General features: G+C 40.6%; 1 protein-coding gene across 1 annotated transcript in view; it reads right to left on the bottom strand.

Moving 5' to 3' along the window:
- LOC122793059 (zinc finger protein 474) overlaps nucleotides 1-23,374 on the bottom strand; it is a 247,433-nt gene that overhangs the window by 27,878 nt on the left and 196,181 nt on the right. The window contains exon 2 of the mRNA XM_044060740.1: nucleotides 1,985-2,165. Coding sequence (XP_043916675.1) covers nucleotides 1,985-2,165 — 181 coding nt within the window. The remainder of the gene's footprint in view (nucleotides 1-1,984; nucleotides 2,166-23,374) is intronic.

Below are 23,374 nucleotides of genomic sequence, written 5' to 3'. Positions count from 1 at the left end.
CCCATCTATACACATACTCTCATTGACATGAAATGCAACATGGATTTTGAACTAATAGGATCATATGAGGTTACTAGACTATCAACCTCGAGGTCATTTCAAGCTTAGCCATTTCATCCTAATGTAATACCAATGATAGTTTAGTCAATACCCAGGATTGTATTTAGTAATAACTGGTATATACACTGTGATAATAACAAGTCACACTGCAAACCCTCTTAACAAAGGTAGCAGTCTTTGAAGACGTACTCCTTGACCTCATGAAGGTCTGAAGATCTTTTTGAAGAACTAGACACTTCCTTTTTTTGGACAGACCAAGGTCCACTGGGGCTAATCACAGATGCTTGATGCAGCTTCAGAGCTAGTGCTTCAGTCATACTCAGCTTGTCAAGTGGGACTGTGCTAGAATAGAACATAACTATTTACAGCTAAGAGTTCTTCAGTGTTTGATCCTGTACCCTATCACTATTTATGAGTTGGATTTTTTTTTTTTTTTGTGATAAAGCCACACTCTTTCAGTATATTGATGACTCCACATTTGTAAATTTTGTGTCTAATGCAGAAAAGGTAATTGTAAATCTGCAGTACTGTCTAGAATCTCTGCAAACCTGGCCCCCAAATTATTTACTATTACTGAATCCATCTAAATCAAAAGCTATTCTGTTTTGTTCCTAGATCCCTTCCTGAGGAAAGATTGTTTGTTCCTTTCTCTTATCTCAAAGGATTACATACCTTTTTCCATTGTGAACAAAAATAAATATCTAAGACTCACACTTAATTATGTGTTGTAATACAGTTTCCATACATCTAGCGCTGTCAAAAAATTGTTCACTAACAGGTTCTCGTTTAAGAGGCTGAAAGCATCTTTCCATTGTAGCGAGGCTCAGCTACTCAAGCCACACTCTTACTTTAATGTGTGCCATTGTGATTATGTGCAGACCACAGCCAAGTCTTTTAAAATTATTGTCTAGAGCATACAAATATTGTGTAGAGCATGCTGTGTTGAATTTGAATATCCTGTTTCAGTTTCAACATTGCAATATAGTACCTCATTTGAGGTGGCTTTCTCTTTCCAAAAAAACTGCCTATGGTCAGGTGTGCCATATATTTTGAATAATACCCATTCAAAAAATATATTCAATAGCACCTGCCATTTAGGATGCCACAGTATTGACATCAAGTTAAACAACAGAACTTAAGACTTTTCAGTGCCAGCTGTATTGTCTGTAGTGTCATTTACAGAACTTTATGGTTTGTATGTTGAAGGGTAGCCCAAAAATTCTACCCCTTCTCTTAGTGTACATACTCTAGGGGTATGAAAACCAGCACTGATTCATATGAACACTGCAAAATTAAGTGCTGTACTATTATAGTAAGAAGATTATATACCTGATATGTATTTAAGATAACTGAGACTTAACTATACGCCATTTAATGTATGGCTTTTCTTTATTAGTGTTTCACTCTAAACTATTATTTCTTAATGGAGCTTTTCTTCCTAGGCCTCTGTTGTAAGGGGCTATGCCCAGTTCAGTACAATGTTTAAATAAGTAAAACAAACAAAACAAATAGAAATAAAAATCATCACTAATATGATGTAAAGCATGCAAAAGTGTAAGGTCAGTTTCTGCAGCACAATAATTAAAGTCTTAATGACTGGTAGAACTTATAAGGGAATAAAAAATGTAAATCTTATCGAGGTTCTCTTTAAGTACTGTAAAATCACAACCAGGGGTCTAACACATAAATATTTGCAATTACTTGCAGCTAAAAATGCAGATATGCCTATCATCTGAGTTTGCAGAACATATTATTGCTGTAGGAATTCATAAAAGTTGTAGTTTAAGCCAAACTTATTTAGTTTGTGCCAAATTTACAGAAAATGAGTAATCACATTTTGAATATGGCAGGTGGGTTTTCCGTACAACTACAACATACTGTAAAAGGTATCAAAGCTGCATATCTAGTGTCACTTTTTACACACCTGCAATAGCTCTAATCTCAGGTTTCTTGGGCTCTGTTCTTTTCATATCCTTTGGTAGTTTTTCATTCTCAAGATGCCATTTTTTCAGACATTGAGGTTCATGGATACTTATAGATTTACTGCCAAATTCACGTCCACAAATGTAGCAGATAATAGTTCTTGGGCGATGCACTACAGGTGGCTGAAAATAAAAAATGCAATTAGATAAAAATGTGAATTATATTGATAAACAGGACAGAGATAACATTACTGATCAATTGTTACTGAAATATGTTGACCTTACATTAGTTGCCCAAAGACAATGGAATCTAAATCCCATATAAACCAAATAGCCAGTGTCTTCACAGGATTAGCACAAGTGTTTAATATAGGGAAGGCAGCTAGGAGCAGTTGTTAAGCAGTTAGAAACAAGAGTAGATTAGGAATCATTCAGAAGAATTAGATAATATACTATTCAAATATGTGAGAATAGAACTATAACAGAAGAAAAAATAAAGTGAACACATATAGGATGGTGAATAGTTAAGGAACTGGTATGGGCCAGATGGCTTAGGGAGCTGTTGCATGGAGGTAGATGCAGATTTTGCAGGAAGATTAGAATACTAGAAGCTGAGGTAGTTCTGTTGAGGAAGGTGACTGGGCAGCTCAGAATCGGTGTCAGTCAACTGCAGGCAGATAGACAAGAGAGATAAGAGGACCTATGTAGATGCAGTGGGTGAAGATAGGATGGAAAAAAAGGAAGAGAAGGCAGGAGAGTAGACCTAAAACAAAGAAGGAGGCAAGAAGTGTAAGCACAGTGGTAGAGTATGGTAACAGACTTACACAGCAAGACTGAAAGTGGGGAGGTACAGGATGTAAGCAGAAGAGGTCAGGACATAGCAAAGGTGTCAGATGTAAAAGGGAAGAGGGAGACTGATAAATACATGATAGTGGGGACTAAAGAGGAGCAGGAAACAAGAAAGAGAAGATGGTGACATGGATGATAGCTGAAAATGCATGAAGAATGAGTAGAGGACCAAGGAGGTAGGTGGTTCTGCTAGACTTTCAGGCAGCTTAGATATGGCAGGTACAAGTGGGAAAGATAGGACTTCATAAATGGCAGAGACAGGAGGAATAACTAAAAAGAGATGGGCATATGAGGTAGTACAAACAGCCCATACAAGACTGTAGCAGGCATAAGTGGTAAGCAGGGGGAAGGAGGAATAATAGTGACCAGAGATTTGCTTCCAAGGAAAGTCAGGTTACTCAAACAAGTCAGGATGAAGTGGACAAGAGACCAAGAAACTGTCATGTGAATGAGATTAGACAAGATAATCCAGAAAGTGAGAAAGCTTTTCATGGATGGAAGGAGGTGTACATTTTATGCAACATCTGATGATGACTTGCAAGTGGAACTAAAGTTATTGCTAATATAATAAAAAAATTGAGCTATGGCCTTTTGGAGCTGATACTGGTGATAAGCACTTGCAGAACAAGGAAGGATACATTTTGGAATTACAATGCTTTGCTCAGAAAACAGTTTAATGAGCTAGGATCTGGATGTTTGGGTGATTTAGGGGAGGCATGGCAAAGAGGGAACTTCTGCACCACTGGTGGGCATCACCTCTCTGTGAGTGGGATAGCCTTGCTGAATGCTGGAATAAAACTGTATAGCAGGATGAGTGAGGCATAAGGGAAAGGGTGAGCAGACTGAAAGAAGGACAAAACAAACAACAACATGAAAAAAGTATAGGAATTATCAAGGAAGGCCAGTCATACAACAGGCAGGAGCAGATGTACAAAGGACTGTGATGCTGGGTACAAGCCCAACATGAAAAACTGTGAATGAGAAGAAGAAGACCCCAAACAGGACAAAGAAAACTGTAGGATGAGGTACATGGTCATGAAAAAATGTGCCAGGGGTTTAGGCGAGAAAATGAGGGAGGGTGCTTCGCAGAGTAATACAAGAAAGGAAGCAGGCAGTAAATGTGACTGAAACCTAAATAAATGAAAGTAATATATATTTGTGTATGTCTAAAACATTAACTCGTATAATAATCATGTAACGTCTGGATGTGTGTACACTACCAAATACTCTGAAAGTAAAAGCTAATGAAGATTCAGAGTTAGTCATTCTTTTAAAAATGGTGTGCAGATGTTTCTCTCCATAACAATTTGTCTGAGAAGTGGAAAATATTGATACAAAACTGTAATTTTTTCCTGACTGCAAGGGGAATATCCAAGACGCCTGAAAAGGTACAGTGCTACATTTGTGTGTGCTGTGGGAGAAGAGGCCCATAAAGTTTTTAAATGTTTCAATTTCAAGATAAAGAAAGACAGAATATTGTGTTGAGAAATAAGTTTTAGAACTGCTGTGAGCGAAGGAAAATCAGCCATGCAGACACTATTTATTTTTCATGAGGACCATACCTCTCAACTGTCCAGATTTTCACCTCATATTTTTGGTCTGTTCCTCATAAAATTTGTGGTTTCTGGCAAATCACTGGGATGATCTGAGGATTGAAGTCACTAAATAATAACATACATTTGAGTTTTAGACTTCATATTCTTGAGGAAATATATGTTAACACAAACACTGTTACTTCAGCAACTTTTTAAGTTTATAAAATCAGTATTTAAAATCTGTCCCTATTTTTGGGCCTTTGCCCCCCATTTTGTCAGGCTTTGTCCAGATTTCTTGCAATAAGAGGTTGAGAGGTATGATGAGGACACAAGGTTGTACTGAGTATGCTAATGCTTCATGTTGCTGAAATAACAAGTTAAGTCAAACAGGGAATTTGCTGAGTTACATTTTATACTAGTAACTGCGGTGGTGGTGCTGCGGTAGCATTGTCGCCTCACAGTAAGACGCTGTCCGATTCGATTCTCAGCTAGAGCGTCTTCTGTGTGGAGGTATGCGTGAATGGGCATACCTTCGTTGAAGGCTGTGCATCAGGGCTGGTAACTCGGCACGTAAAAATCAACTACCAATCATTAGCAGACCGGAGTTCTGCTGTGGCGACCCCTAACCGGGAAAAGCCAAAAGACACAACAACAACATTTTATACTAGTAAGAATTGTATATAATATTGAAACTGATTAGACAAGAGATATAGTGTTGGAAGAATCAGATTTAATGTTAAACAAAGTAACTGAGAAAGGTGACTTCATCCTACCAAAGTTATATTAGGGATTCTTTTCAGATCTGGTTCAGCCACCATTTGTCAAGCTGCTGGGAGACATAAGACTTCAAACACACACACACACACACACACACACACACACACACACACACACACACACACACACACACACACACATGCACATGTGCTTCCCTTTCACCACAAAAATATACACCGTTACTTGATGTTGCACCTGCCCTTACAACTGGCATCTATAGTTACAGCAGATAATCCTTCCACATCCTTCACTATATTCATCTCCAGAATGCATGTATGCATTTATTTATTTGTAATACCTATGTAAGTTTGCTGAGACCTGATATTACAGTCTTCACAGAAATACAGGAGCACAAGGAAGGTAAAGTTGTGTGAAGCATTCATCATAACAGTACATGACTGAAGTAACTCTGCCTTCATAGTGATGGCTTTGTTATACAGCTCCCATGTGCAGTTTCTCTGACAGTTTCCATGACCAGCAGTGAGATTTAGCCTTAGGGCATTAACTGGTTGCAATCACAAGGTATGCAAGCACTGGCTTCATCCCAGCTGAATGAAGGATAGCCACTGTCATCCCTCTACACAAAGGTGGAGTGTCCACTGACTCAGACAATTATAGGCCCATCGGCCTAACTAGCCTGATCTGCAAAGCCATGGAATGCATTATCTTGGGCCTTATAAATAAGGACATTGGCAACCTCTAAATGCTTGACCCCACACAGTTTGGTTTTGTCAAAGGGAGAGCATGCCTGTTAAACTTGGTTGACTACTTCAAAACGGTCACCAAAGCCATGGATGAGGCGAAGATGGTGCACACCACCTACCTTGATCTAGCCAAAGCCTTCAACACTATTCCCAACTCAGGCATAATAGATAAACTCTCCTAGCTAGGCATCAACCAGTATGTTACCAGATGGGTAGCTAATTGGCTCACTGATAGAACCCACTCAGCCAAAATAGGGGAAGCCACCTCTAGTAGTTGACTTGTAATGAGCAGCCTACCCCAAGGATCAGTCTTGGGGCCTCTACTGTTTGGGGTATACTTTTCTGAGGTGCAAGCCAAAACCAGTGGTCTGTGAGTGACGAAGTTTGCAGATGATGACAAAGCTGGGCACTGTCTTAAATTCCGCTAGTGATGTGAACATCCTCCAAGAGGGCTTTACCCTAACTTGTGACTGGTGCCAGAAGCATGGCCTCAAACTGAATACCAAAAAACGCTTCATTATTCCCTTTGGGGAAAATGGAATCCCTACTAATTACCACATTAATAAAAATGTACTAAGCACGCAATCAGTCATGAGGGACTTGGGCATCCAGGTTGATAGCAACTTGACTTTTGACTACCATGTTGCCTCTGTTGTACAGAAGGCTTTCTACATAGGTTCATAGGTAGGTACTAGACTATCAGCCCAAGGGCCTACGTAAGCCTAGCCAATAAGGTTCCCTGGCTTACACCACCCAAGAAAGTTATTTTCCTGTGCCACTGTTGGGCAGAGACACAGAAGTGATCCCCAGGGTGTATTTTCTATTTCCCATCCACTCATCAAGATTTTTCTTGAAGAGTGCTAATGAAGAACTTTGCTTGACATGGATGGGTAGCCTGTTCCAGAGTATGGGAAGTCTCTGGGACAGGAATCTATCCCTCCAGCATGTCCTGTTTATTGTGGTGACAAGGTTTAGGTCCCTACAGCGTGTAGCTCAGAGGGGTTGGGATTAGGTGTAGCATGTCCAACAGCGCTGGGTTTAACATAGCTTTATATGTTAGGCAGAGATCACCTTGGAGTAGGTGGTATACTACGGAGTAAAGCTGGAGTTGTTTGAGGCGGTCAGTGTAGGGCATTTGTTTGAGGCCAGTAATCCTCTTTGTGAGGTACTTATGTGGCCTTTCCAGCTGCTGCAGATGTCTTGTGAGGTACATTCCAAAAGGGGTGTGGAACTCTATAATGGGTCTAATGAGTGTCGAGTAGAGGGGAACAATGACCTCTTTCTTCCTGGATGAGAACCCTTTTATGATGAGGTGTATCACGTAGAAGGACTTCCTGACTACTGTGGCGATGTGACTATCAAAGGAGAGACTACTGTCCACCTGGGTCCCAAGGTCTCTTATCACACATTCAGTGTTAAGTAGATTGCTGCCTATGTGGTAGTTCATGGGTACAGAGTTTTTACCAAAGGGGATGACACTGCACTTTTTGGCATTGAGCTTGAGGTCATGGCTCTGACAACAGGCATCTGTCTCAGCGAGGCCCTTCTGTAGGATGTCCACATCATTTGGGGACTTGACTATGGCTTCTAGTTTGCAGTCTTCTGCGAACTTTGTTAGCCAGAGGCCTTCTGTGTTAACCTGTACTTCAGAGAAGTAGATACCAAACAGAAGAGGTCCCATGACGAAACCCTGTGGTACTCCACTTGTCACTGCTTTGAGGTCAGATTTGGAGTCTGCAGCTTTTACAGTGTGGGTTCTGTCAGTGAGCCAGATGGCAACCCATCTTGTGATGTAGGGATTTATACCTAGTTTAGTGAGTTTAACTATAATTCCAGAATGGGGGATGGTGTTGAAAGCCTTGGCAAGGTCAAGATAGGCTGTGTGAACCACCTTACCCTCATCTACGGCTTTAGTGACTGCCTCAAAGAAGTTCATTAGGTTCAGGAGGCATGATCTGCCTTTCACAAATCCAAACTAGGTGGGATCTAGAGTTTGGAGGTTACCAATGTCTTTGTTTATGAGCTCCATGATGATACGTTCCATGGCCTTGCAGACCAGGCTCGTCAGGCTAATAGGTCGATAGTTCCCGGGATCAGTGGTGGCTCCCCCTTTGTGGAGTGGGATAACTGTTGCTGTGCGCCATTCAGTGGGCACAAAGCCTGATGCAAGGCTATTGTTGAACATGGTGCTTAAGTGGGGAGCCAGTTCATTCTGAAGTTCGTGTAAAACGCAGCCTGGGATGTTGTCCGGTTCTATGGATGCTGTGTTTTTGGCTTTAGAGAGTCCAGCTTTTACCTGTGTAGTTGTGATTACAGGGACTCTGCATTCTTCCTGTATAGATATAGGCCTTTAGGGGGCGAGGGGGGTAAAGTTAGCACTGAACCTATCTGCCAGAATATTGGCAATATCAGTCGGTTCTGTAATTTTTTTGCCTTTGTGCTGTAACTCAGAGCAGGTCTGGCTGTTGCCATCGAGATTCTTGACATAGCTATAGAATGCTTTGTGGTTGTCCTTAGAATTAATGCTGATTTTATTTTTGTAGCTAGCTTTGGAGGATCTTATAAGGGATCTCAGCTTCTTACTGAGGCTGACCAGGGAGCTCCTCCACTCATGGGATTTTACTCTCTTTTGCAACAGTTTCTTCCTTCTGTTGTACAGTTTGTTTATGGCAGGGGACCACCAGATTGGCTTCCTTTTTTTGGAGGATAGCGTCTTGATTCTGTTTGGGATAGCACGATCCATGCACTCATGTAACTGCTTATAGAGTGCATTTGTGTAGGGTTCAGCAGTTGTAACTGTATTGTCCATCTGCATGGGTGTCATGAAGTTCACCACTTCTGTCTTAAGATGCATGAAGATGGCTTTGGAGAATTTTTTTACAGTGGTTTCCTTAATGGGGGATGGGGTGGGATGTGGATATCAAGGGTGATTAACTTATGGTCGGATCGGACCAACGAGGAGTTGACTTCAGGTATGGAACACCAGTCACTCATGTTGGTAAATGACTAGGTCTAGGATATTGTTGCCCCTGGTGGGGGTGTGGATAAGTTGATCCAGGGCATTGGAGTTTATGAATTCCAGAAAGAGTTGAGCTAAGGAGTTGGTACACGAGTAGTTTTACCAGTTAATGGTGGGGTAGTTGAAGTCACCCATTATTAGGGTGTTTGGTTGAACCCTAATATTTTCCAGTACATCAAGAAAAGAGGAGTGGGAATCCTGGGGCATGGTGGGGGATCCGTAGCAAGCTACAATTTGGATTGCAGTTTTGCCCAGAGTTAGTTGCACTTGGATAACCTCGGCTGCATTATGCTGAGCAACTAGCCTGGAGGTGTGGATATCCTTAATGAATATGGACACACCTCTGCCTTTTGTGTTTCGGTGCAGGTTACATGGCTGAAAAGTGTGGTATGAGTTACAGCCTGGTTGTGCAGGGGTGCTCTCTGGAGCCTTGAACCAGGTCTCAGTCACTGCACAGATATTGATGTTCTCCATTTTAAGGAGTGCCTCGAGTGAGTGCATTTTGAGATTTAGACTTCTAGCATTGAGTAGCATTACCCTCAATTTTTGCTTGCCTGTTCCTGTTACGGTGGTGAATTTGTTATTTGAACCTTGCCTAAAAAAGGCACTATAGGGGCAGCAAGAGCCTTAGCCAGTATCCGAAATCCCAGGGGCGACTGGTGCAGGCCATCTGTGGCAAAGCATCGTGGTCTGTTGACCATGTCATCCCTAGCAGACAGATACTGGATCCCCTTAGAATGACACCAGAAGCTTAGCCAATTGTTGGAGTCAATCATTTTGTCCATGTACTGTGGTATCATTCGGGGTGATGGCAGAATGCTATTCAGGGCTAGGGTCATACCTGCCTGGGCTACAAGATCGGAGAGCTCTTCCATGTCTCTTTTCATGAAGTCCAGAGAGGTACGTCTCAGGTCATTCACACCAACATGGACAATGACAGACTCATATTTGTACTTGTTGTGGAGTGACCTGAGCATGTGGGTTATGTGGCGGATCCTGGCACCCAACAGGCAGCTGACAGTAACCTTCTCCTTGTTTAGCCTGGTGAGCGGGACATCAGTGTGCCTGACTATAGAGTCACCTATGACTAGTGTGTTGGGTATGTTGTTTGGCCTTATTGGCTGTGGTTGAGTGACACACTGAGTCTGTGGGCTATGTGTCATTTGGGTTGTGTTGGGGAATGGAGGTTGCTTTGTGCTTCTGCTTTGGAGGTCTCTGTTGCTTAGACAGATTATTATTGAGGGCCTCTGCGAATGTTTTTGTGTTACTATGTATGGATTTTGGTGGTGTAGATTTAGTGAGACTATGTGATGAGTGTGGTGTGTTGCAAATGTTTACCTTCTCCTCATGGCTGTCAAGTTCAGTCTTGGTTGAAGAGAGCTTTACCACCAGTTTGGCTAGATAAGTGCATCTCTCACAGGTTGTAGTGTTGGGTGGTAGGAGGAGAGGGTTGTCTGTGTTCATGAGACAATTTCTACATTGCATCAAGATGCCCATATTCATCAGATAGACAGGAGAGAACACTGGGAGCTGACCCTTGGACATACCTGAATAAAAAACTATTTTTCTCTAGATAAGTGTGGAAAGTGAGCACAAGAGCTGTTTTTCTCTAAGCAAGTGAGAACAAAAACTGTTTTCCTCTAGGTAATGAGGAAGATTGAGTGCTATAGTAATTAGTAGCTTATTTAGTGGTTACAAGTTCTGAACAAGTGCTGATCATGAATAGGCGAATTTAAGTGCTAAAACTAAGAATCTGTATCTGCACTAGATGAGTTACAGGCAGAAACAGGTGCAAATGCAGGCTTTCAAATCAGAAAGTTGAGAGAGATGGAAGAGATTGCTCAAATGGCCAATAACTACAATTTCCTAGCAAGGGTATAACAGATGGCCAGCTTCCAAAGCTTATGGTCCACCTCATAAGTAAGGGTATTTCATCCAGGAACAAGGAGGTCATAACATGCCTGTACTCCTTCCTTATCAGAGCCATTATCGAGTACAATGTCCCCCTTCGGCATGTACCTTGCCAAGCACATGCGGAGGCTGGAGAGACCACAGTGGTTCCTCACCAGGAAAATCCAGGGTCTCAAACTCCTATCCTATACAGATAGGCTAAAAGCCCTGTCCCTCTACTCAGTCTCATACAGACTGCTCAGAGGTGACCTGAGTCTGGCATGCAAAGCCATCTCAGACCCAGCCTTGATGGAGCTGCTGGATATCTGTAAGTCAAACTCCACTTGCACAACCCACACGCAAGGCCTCAACATGGTCTGTGACATTAATAATACTTGTTGGAGGGATAGATTTGTGTCTCAAAGACATCCCCAACTGTGGAATAGACTCTCTCTCTCCATGTCAAGCAGAGTACCTCTCTAGCTCTCTTTAAGAGGAACCTGGATGACTGGATGGGAAACAGAAAATACACCCCTGGAATCTCACCTGTGTCCCTTCTGGACAGGGGAAACAGGTGCTGACTTTGTGGAAAATGGGCAAAATTCCTGGCTAGGCTTATAAGGGCCTCCAGGCCAATAGCCTAGTATCATCCTATGAACCTATGAATCCAACCCCTCTAGGCATCTAAAGTCAGAAATGGAATCCAGTAAAGGGAAGCTCGGTAATTTTTGCTTAGAAACAAAAATATCATAACTCCCTCCCAAAACAGATTAGTTCAGATTTAGATTTTGTTTCAGGTCATCTTCTACTACCTCCCCAGCAACAGCAATATCTATAGAAGATATATTTGTCAAAAAAGCACCACAGTATTATGGTGTGTAGAGATAGAATTCCAACACTTGCTGCAGATCAAGAAAGTACAGTTATTGAAAACTTATCATAAAAGTAGATGTTTGAATGATCACTGCTGCAATAGACTTATCAGTATGTGTAATATCCTGGCAAGGGTATAACAGATGGCCAACTTCCAAAGCTTATGGACACCTTCCACACATCCAAGCCATTATCAGCTCAAGTACAGCTGTAGAAAACCCAACAGTATGGGCACCACACCCTTCAGAGCTTTCATGCAAAGTGAGAAAGAAAGAAAGAAAGGCTTGAGCCCTGAATGAGGTAAATGCTAAGAAAATAGAAATTCAAGTCCTCACCCTGGCAACAAAAGCATACAAAAATAAGGGAGGGTGGTTTGAGGGAAGAAGAGAGGGAGGGAGGGATTGGCTACTTGAATATCTACTGTTATGGTACGTTTACTTACACAACTGTACTATGTTCATCATTTGATCACTGCTGAAGTGGCCTTAACTATATTGTTAGAGTAGTATAGCTTAAACTGACTGGCAGAAGGAAGGATGAGGGTCCATGAGCCCTAGGAGATTGACCCTAGTAAAACCTGCTGTAGGCCTGGAAAAGTAACACAGTTTGTAGTGCTTTGTGAAGGTATCTACAGAGGACCAAGTTGTTGGTTCTATAACACCACTAGAATCCACCCTTTTCAATAAGCCACAGATTAAGCTAATTCCCTGGTAGAGCAAGCCTTCACCCTACCCAGTTTTGCCTTATTGTGGTGGGTATAACAAACGGTAATAGCATGACAGATCCATTTGGAGATAGCCTGCTTTGACATGATTTGTTCCTTTTTCTTAAGTTCATAAGAAATGAATAACTACTCAGAGTTTCTGAAAGTTTTAGTTCTGTCAAAATAATATCTGAGTTGTCTGTGGACATCCAGAGTATGAAGAATCCTTCCTCCTTTGTTATTAGGTTCAGGAAACAAAACAGGGAGATGGAGAACTTGGCTCAAAATATACTCAGATACCACTTTAGACATAAAAGAAGGATTAGTTCTTAAGGAAACCTTATCTTTGTGGAAAATGAGATAAGACTGACCCACCATAAGAGCTAACAAAATAGACAGTCTTCTTGCATTAGTTGGTGCAATTAGCAAAACTGTTCCAAGTTTAGAACCTCAAATCTGCCTGTTGAACTGGTTCAAATGGAGCAAGAGTTCTTTTTTCCAAAACAAAGTTAAGATTCTGTGGAACAGCCACATATTTACTAGGAGGCCTGGTATGTTACATTCTTTTAAAAACTTTTTAACATGGGAAGGTATTGAAAAAAGGAGATCCATGGCCAGACATGCTGAAATGGCCAGCAAATGCATCTTGATAGAGGTGAAAGAAAGTGCAGAGAACAATTAGACACAAAAATATTGTAGAATCAGAGAAATACTAGCCTTAAAAGGATCCTGGTTCTTGCCTTGGCGCCAATTAGAAAATCGTTGCCATTTGCTAATATATAACTTCCTAGTAGCAGGTTTCTTTGCCTCCTCCTACTGCACTTCCTCAGAAAATAGGTGCCTAAAAGGTATTAAAATTCTATAATCCAGACAGTTAGTTGAAGTTCTTTCAAGTGAAGGTGTATCAAACTCCCTCTGTCTTGTGTGACTAGGTACAGTCTGTGTGGAAGCCTATGGTAATAGCCCTTGGCCATTTTCAGAAGAAGGGAAAGTCATTGCTGCCTGGACCAAAAGGGAGTCACCACAGTGATTTTTAGTGAGTCCTTCTGAATTTTCAGAAGTACATTGGAAGTCTGTGGAAAGGGTGGAAATGCATAAAGAAACATCCCCAACCATAAGAATATGAATATATCTGTTTTCCAGTCCTGCTTGCAAGGAGTCCTGGTACAGAATTTGTATAGCTGCCTCTTTTGAAACGAGACAGGCAGCTTTGTTTGATACATTCTCTACCACTGACTCAGTTCCTGAAAAATCCATTAATTCAATTTCCATTTCTGAGGGTCTGTCCTGCTCCTGCTCAGCTTGCTTACCTCTACATTTTTGCTCTGACATGCTGAGGAGCTACCTCCCAAGCCATTATTGGCAGCCTGCACAGAAGGTAAGACTTGGTGCCTGCCAGCCTGCACAGAGGATGCATGTTGGTGTCTCCCATTTGTTTATATACTATGTAACTGTGGTACTGTCTGTAATTACTTGTGAAGTCCTGCAGATCACAGATGATGAAGAGTTTTTATGGCGTGAATCGCAGCCAACATCTCTTTGAGATTTATGTGCTTTGGTCTGTCTGAACAGCCCCACAGGCCTTGCATATTTACCCTCATAGAAACTGTTCCCCAAAACAAATCTGAGGTTTCTGTAGTTGTAGACTACCTTGGGACAGGAGGAGAAAAGGGGAGACTTGCATTCTGAACCATTTGCATTCTCTACCAGTGCAGTTCCTTTTTGACAAAACCCAAAGTGGAATCTCACATTCAAGAGGATAAGAATGCTGGATCTGTGTGTTTTTCTTAATTGATTTTTTTCTATGTGTAATCTGGTGAGGGTAATCATGAGAATCATAGAAGACGTTAACCCTAAAATCCTGAAATGTTATTTTGCAGATGTCTGAGACTGACTGGAGAATCTCAGCAATGTTTCCAAATAAAACCCCACCCTTTTCTGGGTAAGAAAAGCCTTTTGCTGAGAAGTGTCTAGAAGGAAGCTTAGAAACACAATCCTGTTTGATGGAGTCAATGAGGATTTATGAACATTTGTCTGAAATCTCAGATTGGTTAGGAGAGAAGACACCCATTTTAAGAACTCCTGACATCTGGGAAAAGACTCTGCAAATATAAGTAAGTCATCTAAATAAGGAAATAAGTGAATGCCTTGCAGTCTGCAATGAGCTATCACTGCAAATAGACACTTTGTAAACACCCTTGGAGCTGTAGGTAAACACCCTTGGAGCTGTAGATAATGCTGAGGGTAATGCATAGAGCTGATAATGCGACCCTCCTACACAGAATCTGAGAAATTTCTTGATGCATGTGACTATGGGGATGTGATGGTAAGCATCCTTTAGATCTAATGTTATAATAAAACTCAAAAGTGGAGGGGTAAGTAATAGACTCCAAAGGGTTAACATTTTAAATTTTGGCATTTTCACACACAGGTTGAAAAGGGAAATATCTAGAACTGGTCTCTATGAAAGCACTTTCTTTGGAGCCAGAAACATTCCAGAGTAGACATCATTCAACTTTGATCTGAAGGCACTGATTCTATGACTCCTAGGATCAGCAAGGGTTAACCTCAGAAAAAAGTCTCTGGTTTGGAGGGTGGGAAGGAATTTCCCTGAAAGGAAGTATGTATATAGTACCAGCTGTAGCAGTCCTAAGCAACTTCTATCACCCAAGAGTCTGATACAAAGTGTTGCCAATTTCTGGAACAGATTTAGGGAGATAAGGGCAGGAGAGGAGGGGAGAGGGAAAGAAATTCCAGTTTTTGTTATTATCCTCCTGTCATTGCTTTTTTTTTTTTTTTTTTTTTTGTTCCATTTGCCAAAAGGTGCCAGGGATTGCTTATTTTGCCTTTTAAAGAAGGTAGATGATTTGAGAGATTTGAAATTGGGGACTTGTTAAACCTTAGAAAGTCCCTGAATTAATTTAACAAATTGTTTGAGGGCCTGAGTAGCAGAAGGACCAAATAAAACTTCCTTTTATCTCAAGTGGAGTTTAAAATCTCAGACATTAATTCATCAGCAAACTTTTGGTTACTTACCCCGGCATACCTTGATAAAACTGTGTCAGTAGCAGTGGCCCTAAACACAGTATCTACACAATCATACCACTCTTCAAAGCATGTTTAGATACTTGGGACAAGTTAGAAATAGTGGGATTCAGATAGGAACAACCAGCAAGGAGGAAGTATTAGCTTTTCTAACACAAAACTAAGATCTCAAGAAGGAGTTACGGGTTTTCTTGGAGGCCTCTTATGCAAACCCCCTTTTATAGGTCCATATGTTCAATAGGAAAGTACTGGGCTAGCTGCCCTTGTGGGCCATTTAATCCTAGCTAATTTCCATCAGAGAGAATCCAACCCTGTTCCTCTTGTCTGTGAGGTAAACACCTTAACTATTTTGCCAATCCCCAACGCCTTGCCTATAGCAGGTATTTGCTCATCCTGATACAGTCGTAGGTTCATAGGTAATTACTAGGCTAACAACCTCAAGACACCTTTGCAAGCTTGGCCATGCTTCCCAAAGGCGAGAAACAAACCCTGTACCTTGTGTCTGTAAGGTAAATATTTTAACCATTATGTCAACCCCCAGTCTAGGGGATCTTTACCATCATACCTCTCAACCTCTTGGAGAAAGAAATCTGGACAAAGCCATAAATAATGGGGGGACAGAGCCAAAAATAGGGACACCTTTTAAACTTTGCTCTTTCAAACTTAGAAAGTTAATAGAATACCAAGTTTTGCATTAGCATGGATTTTCTAAAGGGTATAAAGTCTAAAACTCAAATGTCTGTCATTATTTTCTGACTTCAACCCTTAATGATTTGCCAGAGAACAACAATTTTATGAGAAACAGACAAAAAATATGAGGCAAAAGTTTGGACATTCTGCAAAAATCTATACAGTTGAGAAGTTCTGCCTGAGCTACCACCACATCTGAAGCACTACACAGTGAGGAGTGCAGAACCTCTCTTATGCTATTGCAGTGCTAGCAATCTGCTTACCTGGTTTGGGAATAGAACCCACATCCTTCTGCAACAAAGGTGAGTGTGCTACCTGGTGCCCTAATGACACTGCTTTCAAAAACATTTAACATGAGTCTGCATTGAAAGAGGAGGATCCATGGGCAGACATGCTGAAATGACCAATAAATGCCTCGATGGAAAAGTAAGAAAGTCCCTAGGATACTAATTCACACAAATATAATAAAACCAGAGACAAATAGCCCTGAATAGGTGCTGTTTATGTTGTTGGCATCAACTACAAAACCTTTTCAATTTGCTAATATATGATTTTCTAGTAGCAGGCTTTCTTGTCTCAATTAGTACCTGCTGCATGCCCTCGGTAAAGAGGTGCCTAAAAGAAATTAAGACCCTATCATCCAGGCAGTTAAATGAAGTTGATTGGTGTCAAGGTGTATCAAATACCCCCATTCTTGTGTGAGTAGATCCAGTCTGTGAGGAAGCTTGTGGTAATTGCCCCTGGCCACTGCAAAAGAAGGGAGAACCTACTGTTCACCACAATGATCTTGGGCTGTTCCTCATGAATCTTCAAATGTATCCTGGATATTAGTGGAAAGGGTAAAAAAGTATACAGGAATACTCCAGTTTAAGGAAAAAAAAGGCATCTCTCTTCCAGGCCTTCCAGAATGGAGTCCTGGGGCAGAATCTTGACAGCTGATTGTCCAGAGAGGAGGCAATGAGGTCTACTTGAGGAACCCCCCACAGATGGATCAAATCTTGAAAGACCGCCTGATCTAGTTTCCATTCATGAGGGTCTGCTTGGTCTTGCTTGGTTTATCTGGCATACAGTTTTGCTCTGACAGAATGTAGGTTGCCTTTAGAGTAAGACTGTTCTGTGAAGTTAAATCCCTGCAAAGGGAGTATGACCCGGTTCCCCTCTTGTTTGTTGATGTACAACATGACTGTGGTATTTTCTATAACAATTGGCAGAGGTCCTGTGGACTAAAGATATTCAGAAAGCAGAGTGCCTTGATCAGGGCAAGCATCTTTTTATACGTATGTGCTTGCTTCTGTCCTTGGTGTCCCACACAACTTGCACTTTCATCCTCCCTGAAACTGCTTCCCAGGCAAAGTCCAAGGCATCTGTGGTGAGTAACAGCTTTGAAACAGGAAGGGAGAAAGGGAGATCTAGCTTTAGGGATATCTGTTGTCTCCGACAACTAATTTCTCTTCTGACAAACCCCAGCAATGGGATTTGAAAAGAAAAAGTGTATCAGTGCTGGGCCTAATGAAACATCAGATATCTCTGTGTCTTTCTCACATGGAGTCTTGCCAGGGGTATCATGGAAATTACAGAAGCCATGAGACCCAAAATCCTGAGGTATTCCCTCAAAGTGACTGAAATCTAAGTGGAAAACCCTAGAAATAGATTAAGATCTAGATTTATTTTTTCCTGTTGAAGAAATACTCTTGAACTGTGGTGTCTAGTTAACATCTGAAAAACACAATCCTGTGAGAAGGAGTCAAAAAAGACTTTTGAATGTACTCTTGGAATCCCAGTTTGTGTAAGAGATCTGTTATCAAGACAGAGATCCCTGATACATTGAAAAATAATCTGCAGAGATAAGAAAGCCATCTAAATATGAAAAAAAGTGGATACCTTGTAGCCTGCAATGATCTATAACTAGAGGCCGGAGCTGGACATTTTCTGGTGCAGAGGGTAGTCGAAAGAGTAAGTAAGAGAACTGAAAACATGATTCAGACACACAATACCTTAATAAATGCCTGAAATTTGGTTGAATAGAGAAGTGATGATAACCATCTTTTAAATCTAGTGTTGCCAGGAAATGTGAATGAGGAAGAAGAGGTAACAAGATTGTGAAGTGGCATGATTTTGAATTTGGGCACTATCACAGACAGGTTTCGAAAAGAAAAATCCAGAATTGGTCACCAAGCATTTTTGTTCTTTGGCACTAAAAACATCCGTGAATAAAACTCTCTTCCCACCTGGGAAGAGGAAACTACTTATATCATTCCCTGGGTCAACACGTCACGAAGATGGAAATAAAAAGAGTCTGTTCTGGAGGACAATATGTAATGTTACTTAGGTTATATGATATACAGCAATATATGTGAAGTATAATGTTTGTAATGTTAATTTATTAATACAGTTTGATTACTTTTGTATAAATGTAAATTTGCCTATGTCACAAGTGATAATTCAATAAATGGGTATTAAAAAGAAGGAATTGCCCCCTGGAAAGGAGGAATTTCCTCCCATTTCCATTTGTAACCTTGATGAATGATCTTCCAAACCCATTTTTCTGAAACTATCTGTTGCCATAGAGAAAAGTGGAGGTTCAGACTTTCTGGAAGACAAAAGGAGGTACCAGGGTGGGAGGGGGGAACAAAGTCTCTTAAACAGTAATTCTAACTTATTGGACTATCCTCGGTTTTGAGAGTTTCCAGAATTATTTTTGGAACCTCCTTGCCATTTCTTCTTAAAAATCTGTTTATCTGAATTTTGATGAGGCTGGTTATTGTGTTTCTTACCAAAATTGTATGAAGAGTTAGAAAATCCCTTTGAAAATTTGGAAAAGGAGGGCTGAAAAATCTTAAGATTTCCCTGTATCAGCTTACCACTTTCACCTCTGTGGCAGAGGGACAAAAATCAAATCTCTATCCAAAGGTGAATTTAAATCTCATTTTTAACATCATCAGGGATGTTCTGAGGATGCTGTCATTCAAACCTCCTCAAAACAGTACCAGTGGGCATAGCCCATGAAGAAGTATCAGCTGTCATACACACTCTGTCTACAATACACAAACTCCTAGCTTTAAAATAATTGGATGAAGAGGAATGTATGAATAATAAAAATTATTAAATGGAAGTTTTCTTCACAAAGGAAGCTTATCTGCATAGCAAAGGAACAGCTCAAGCTGACTGTCAATCCTCAAAAGCCTCAGAGGAGCATACTCTTCGGCAGCATTAAAGCTCTGAAGGGCTTGGCATACAAATTGTCTTTCAATCAGCTCATCTCAAGCTGCCTGATAGTTTGGGTGCAAGGAAGGTGCCCTGAAGCTTTGGAATGTTTGGCTGTTATATCCTTGGCAGGATATAACTATACAGGTAAGGCTACTGCAGCAGTTATCAATATTATGAACATCATCCACTTGTTCCCACAAAACATACCTCATTCATCCTGAAAATAGTTTCTGATAAGGCAAATTCCTCCCTGAGAGGTGGTGAAGACCAACTTTCTACTGAATCAAAGTTTTGGGCTTGGGTGTCCCTAGAAGAAGAATCCCTATCTCTGACAATGTCAGAATCCACTGGTAAACTTTCCTCAGGAATTTCTTTATTGAGACTGCACTCTGGTAAGAACTTCTGAGTGCCAGGATTAACAACCTGCAATAACTTCCTGGCTAAGGAAAGGAAATCATCTTTATGAACAGACACCATGTTTTCAGATGAGCAATGTCTAATCTTTTGATTTTTCTTTAGAGAGACCTCCCTGGAAGAAAGACAACTAGGAGATGACACTTCATTCCTGGCAAGAGGTCTCTTTCCCCATCTACCCTGAGAAGAACTTCAGAGTATCTCCCAGACCCAAAGAAGACAGTCTTCCTATGCCCAGATTGGGCATTGGAATGGCCAGAGAGGAAGTGGCTAACCCCCTAGGCCATTGTCACTAAAGGAGCTATACCAGCGGAACCCAGAGCACTAAAGGAGCTACATTAGAGGAACCCAGAGCACTAAGTGATGTGTCTTAGGAACAATTGCTGGCCACTACAAAGTAAGCCACTAATAGTGAGGGCACTATCTGAGCCCTCTAGGGCCAGCAAGGGTTCTTTACTGAGTTTTGTTTTTCTTTTTTTCTTTTTAGGTATGGTGGGAGAAGAGCCAACAGTTTTTAAGTAAGTATACATGCTGCTGCTGAGGATGAAGCCTGATTGCCAGTAAGCACTGTTGGAATGAGTCAGTTGGAAGTTAAGTTGTCAGACAAGTGTTCACAAGCACCACACACAGTCTTACACTTCCCTTCACAGCTCCTGTCAAAAGTGAAGCACAAGCAGCACACAAAAATCCGTGTCAGGATTCAATTCCTTTATCTAAAGTATCCTGAAAGAAAGAACTTAAGGCAAGTTGTCATGAAGTAAACAATCATTCCATTAAAAATAATTTTTTCTGCCTTGAAAATACTTCTCAATCCTTAAAATTTACCCACATAAATAAAAGTTTTCACAAGCAGTACACTTTTACCACAAAATTAGCCTCCAATATTTTAAAATAAGCCTTAATCTAAAAAATGGTGGTCTCTGACAGCAAACTTCCAATGTGGACAAAATAGCACCTTCCTTAAGGGGGAATACTGTTTTTGGTCACAAAATAAAATATAGGAATATTTCATCTGTCAGAAATGAAGCTTGAAGCTGATTGCTTCTCCTATAAAGCCTCTGAGCTGCTTCTTCTCAAGGCAGAAAGAAAGTACTGAAATTGTCTAAACTCTAACTGCCGATTTTTCTCTAAGGGGTTAGCCAATCAGCAGTCAGAGGGTAGGTATGGCACTGAGCCAGAGCTTTGTGAAACTGGCCAGTTGTTCTGTCCTAGGCAGAATGCAACCCATATAGCCAAAGGATACGGCAGCAATAAGAATGATGAACATCTACTGTTGCCTAGGCCAAAAGGGAGTCACCACAATGATTTTTGGAGTGTCCTTCTGAATTTTTAGAATTACCTTGGATATCAGGAAAAGGGTGGAGAAGCATACAGAAACATTCCTGTCCAAGGAAAAGAAAATGCACCTCTCTTCAAGCCTTCTTACATAGAGTCCTGAAGCAGAATTTTTCAAATTGATTGCTGTGAATTGAGGCAAATATATATATATTTGAGGTGTTCCTAGGACCTCCGGATTCATTTATTTTTGAGGGCCTATCATGGTCCTGCTCAGCTTGTCTGCCAAAAACTTAGCTCTGACAGGATATAAGATACCTGCAGAGTGTGACTGTGTTGAAAAAAGCTATATCCCAGGATACCACTGCTAGTATGTACAGCGGGTAACATCTGGTTGGCCTCTCTTTATGTATCACATTACTGTGGTGTAGTCTGTAACCACTTGTAATGATCTTGTGGACAATAGATAATTTTAAATAATTTATTACTGCCATCTCTTTTATATTTATGTGTTTTGGTCTATCAATTTTGTTCTACAGACTCTGCACTTTTATCCCCATAGATAATGTTCCCCAAGCAAAGTCTGAGATGTCAGTAGTTAAAGACTAATCTGGACCTGGAATAGAAATTGGGAAACCTCAATTCAGATAAAACTTGTCTCTCCACCAAAAGAGTTCCTGTTTTGCAAATCCTAAAAGAGGAATATGGAATGTCAAGGGATGCTTATGTTGAGACCTTACTTATTTTAGGTACCACTGAATTTTTCTCAAGTGGAGTCTTGCTAAATGAATCATGATGCTCATGAATGCAATGAAACCTAGTATTATACTGAGAAATTCCATTTCTGAGGCTTTGATCTGAATTGAGAAACTCAAGCATAGATCTAGATATAGCTGTACTTTCTCCTGTGGAAGAAAAGTTCTTTGAATAGTAGAATCTAGGAGATATCCGAGGAAAACAATCCTGTGGGAAGGAGTCAGACAAGACCTTTGGATGCTTTCCTGAAACCTAATCTGAGAAAGAGATTTCTTATCCAAGTGAGAGATTCCTGACACTTAGAAAAAGACTCTGCAAAGATAAGTAAGCCATCTAAATAAAAATAAATGTGAATGTCTTGCAGTCTGCAGTAGGCTATCATTAGAGCTAAACACTTTGTGAACACTCATGGAATAGGAAATGACCAGGGTAATGCAGAGAACTGAAAGTGTGATCCAGACACAAATAACCCTGAAGAAACATTTGAAATATGGTGCTATAGGAGTGTGATAATACACATCCTTTAAATCTAGGGTCGCTAAAAAACTTAAAAGGGGAATGAGAGGTAACAGGTCATAAAGAGATGAAATTTTGAACTTTGACATTTTTACAAACTGGTTTAGAAAATAAAGATCTAAAACTGAACTCCATGAAGTTTCTTTCTTTGGTACCAGGAATATTCTTGAATAAAACCCTTTCCCTTTCTGAGCAGGAGAGACAACTTCTATCACCCCCTGAGTTTGCAGATGCTGAATGACACAAGGGAAAAAGAAATTTGATTTGGTGGATGAGAAGGAATCTCTTGAAAGGGCAGAAGAGATTCCCACTGTCATCTGTATCCTTGATGAGTCACAGTCAAAACTCATTTGTCTGAGACTATCTGTTGCCAGAGAGAGAGAGAGATGGAATGCTAGATTTTGGGGAAAATTAAAGGCTTGTTAGGGTGGGAAAAGGGGGATTCTGCAGAAGTCATTCAGACTTATTATACTGTCTTTGTTTCTGGGGGACTCCAATTTTCAAGCCCCCTTGCCATTGCTTTTTAAATTTTTGCTTGCCAGCAACTTGCTGTCTGCTTATTTTGCTTTTTATATGATGGTACAAAAGTAGCTGTAAAAAACCTTGACAAATTTGTTGAAGAAAAGCTAAAAATTGGAGGAACTCGCTGAATCAGTTTTCCTTTCTTATCACACTTTTTAAAGACTTGCACAGCAGATGATTCAAGCACCTCTTTATCTAAGTGAGAATTCAGAATTTCACCTTTAACATCGTTGGGTAGGTTTTACATATGGAACCAAACAAACCTTATAACAGTTCCAACAGCATTAACTCTGTAACTCTGCAAGTGGTATCATCTGAATTAAAAGCAAACTTCAAAGAGTATTTAGTCACTTGAGACACAGAAACAATAAGATTACACAAAGATGATTTTCTTCAGAAAAAGGAAAATAAGCTATAACATTCCACATATTCTCAAAAGAAGCAAGGATGAACTTTTAACGTGTGAAACTGAAAAGTAAGAATTCTAAAAATAAGTGTTGTAGAGGAATATAATTTTTTCACAAATCTTTCAAAGACTTCCCATCCTTATTATAGAGGGAGGGATTAGCATTTACCAGATGTTTAGCAGAAGCAGTAGCATTTACCAAGGAAATTAT

This window comes from Protopterus annectens, chromosome 2.part0, assembly GCF_019279795.1.
Source record: "Protopterus annectens isolate FY-2018-M chromosome 2.part0, PAN1.0, whole genome shotgun sequence".
Lineage (NCBI taxonomy): Eukaryota > Metazoa > Chordata > Ceratodontiformes > Protopteridae > Protopterus > Protopterus annectens.
The sequence above is the reverse complement of the archived record's forward strand: the minus strand, read 5'-3'. Positions and strand labels throughout refer to the sequence as shown.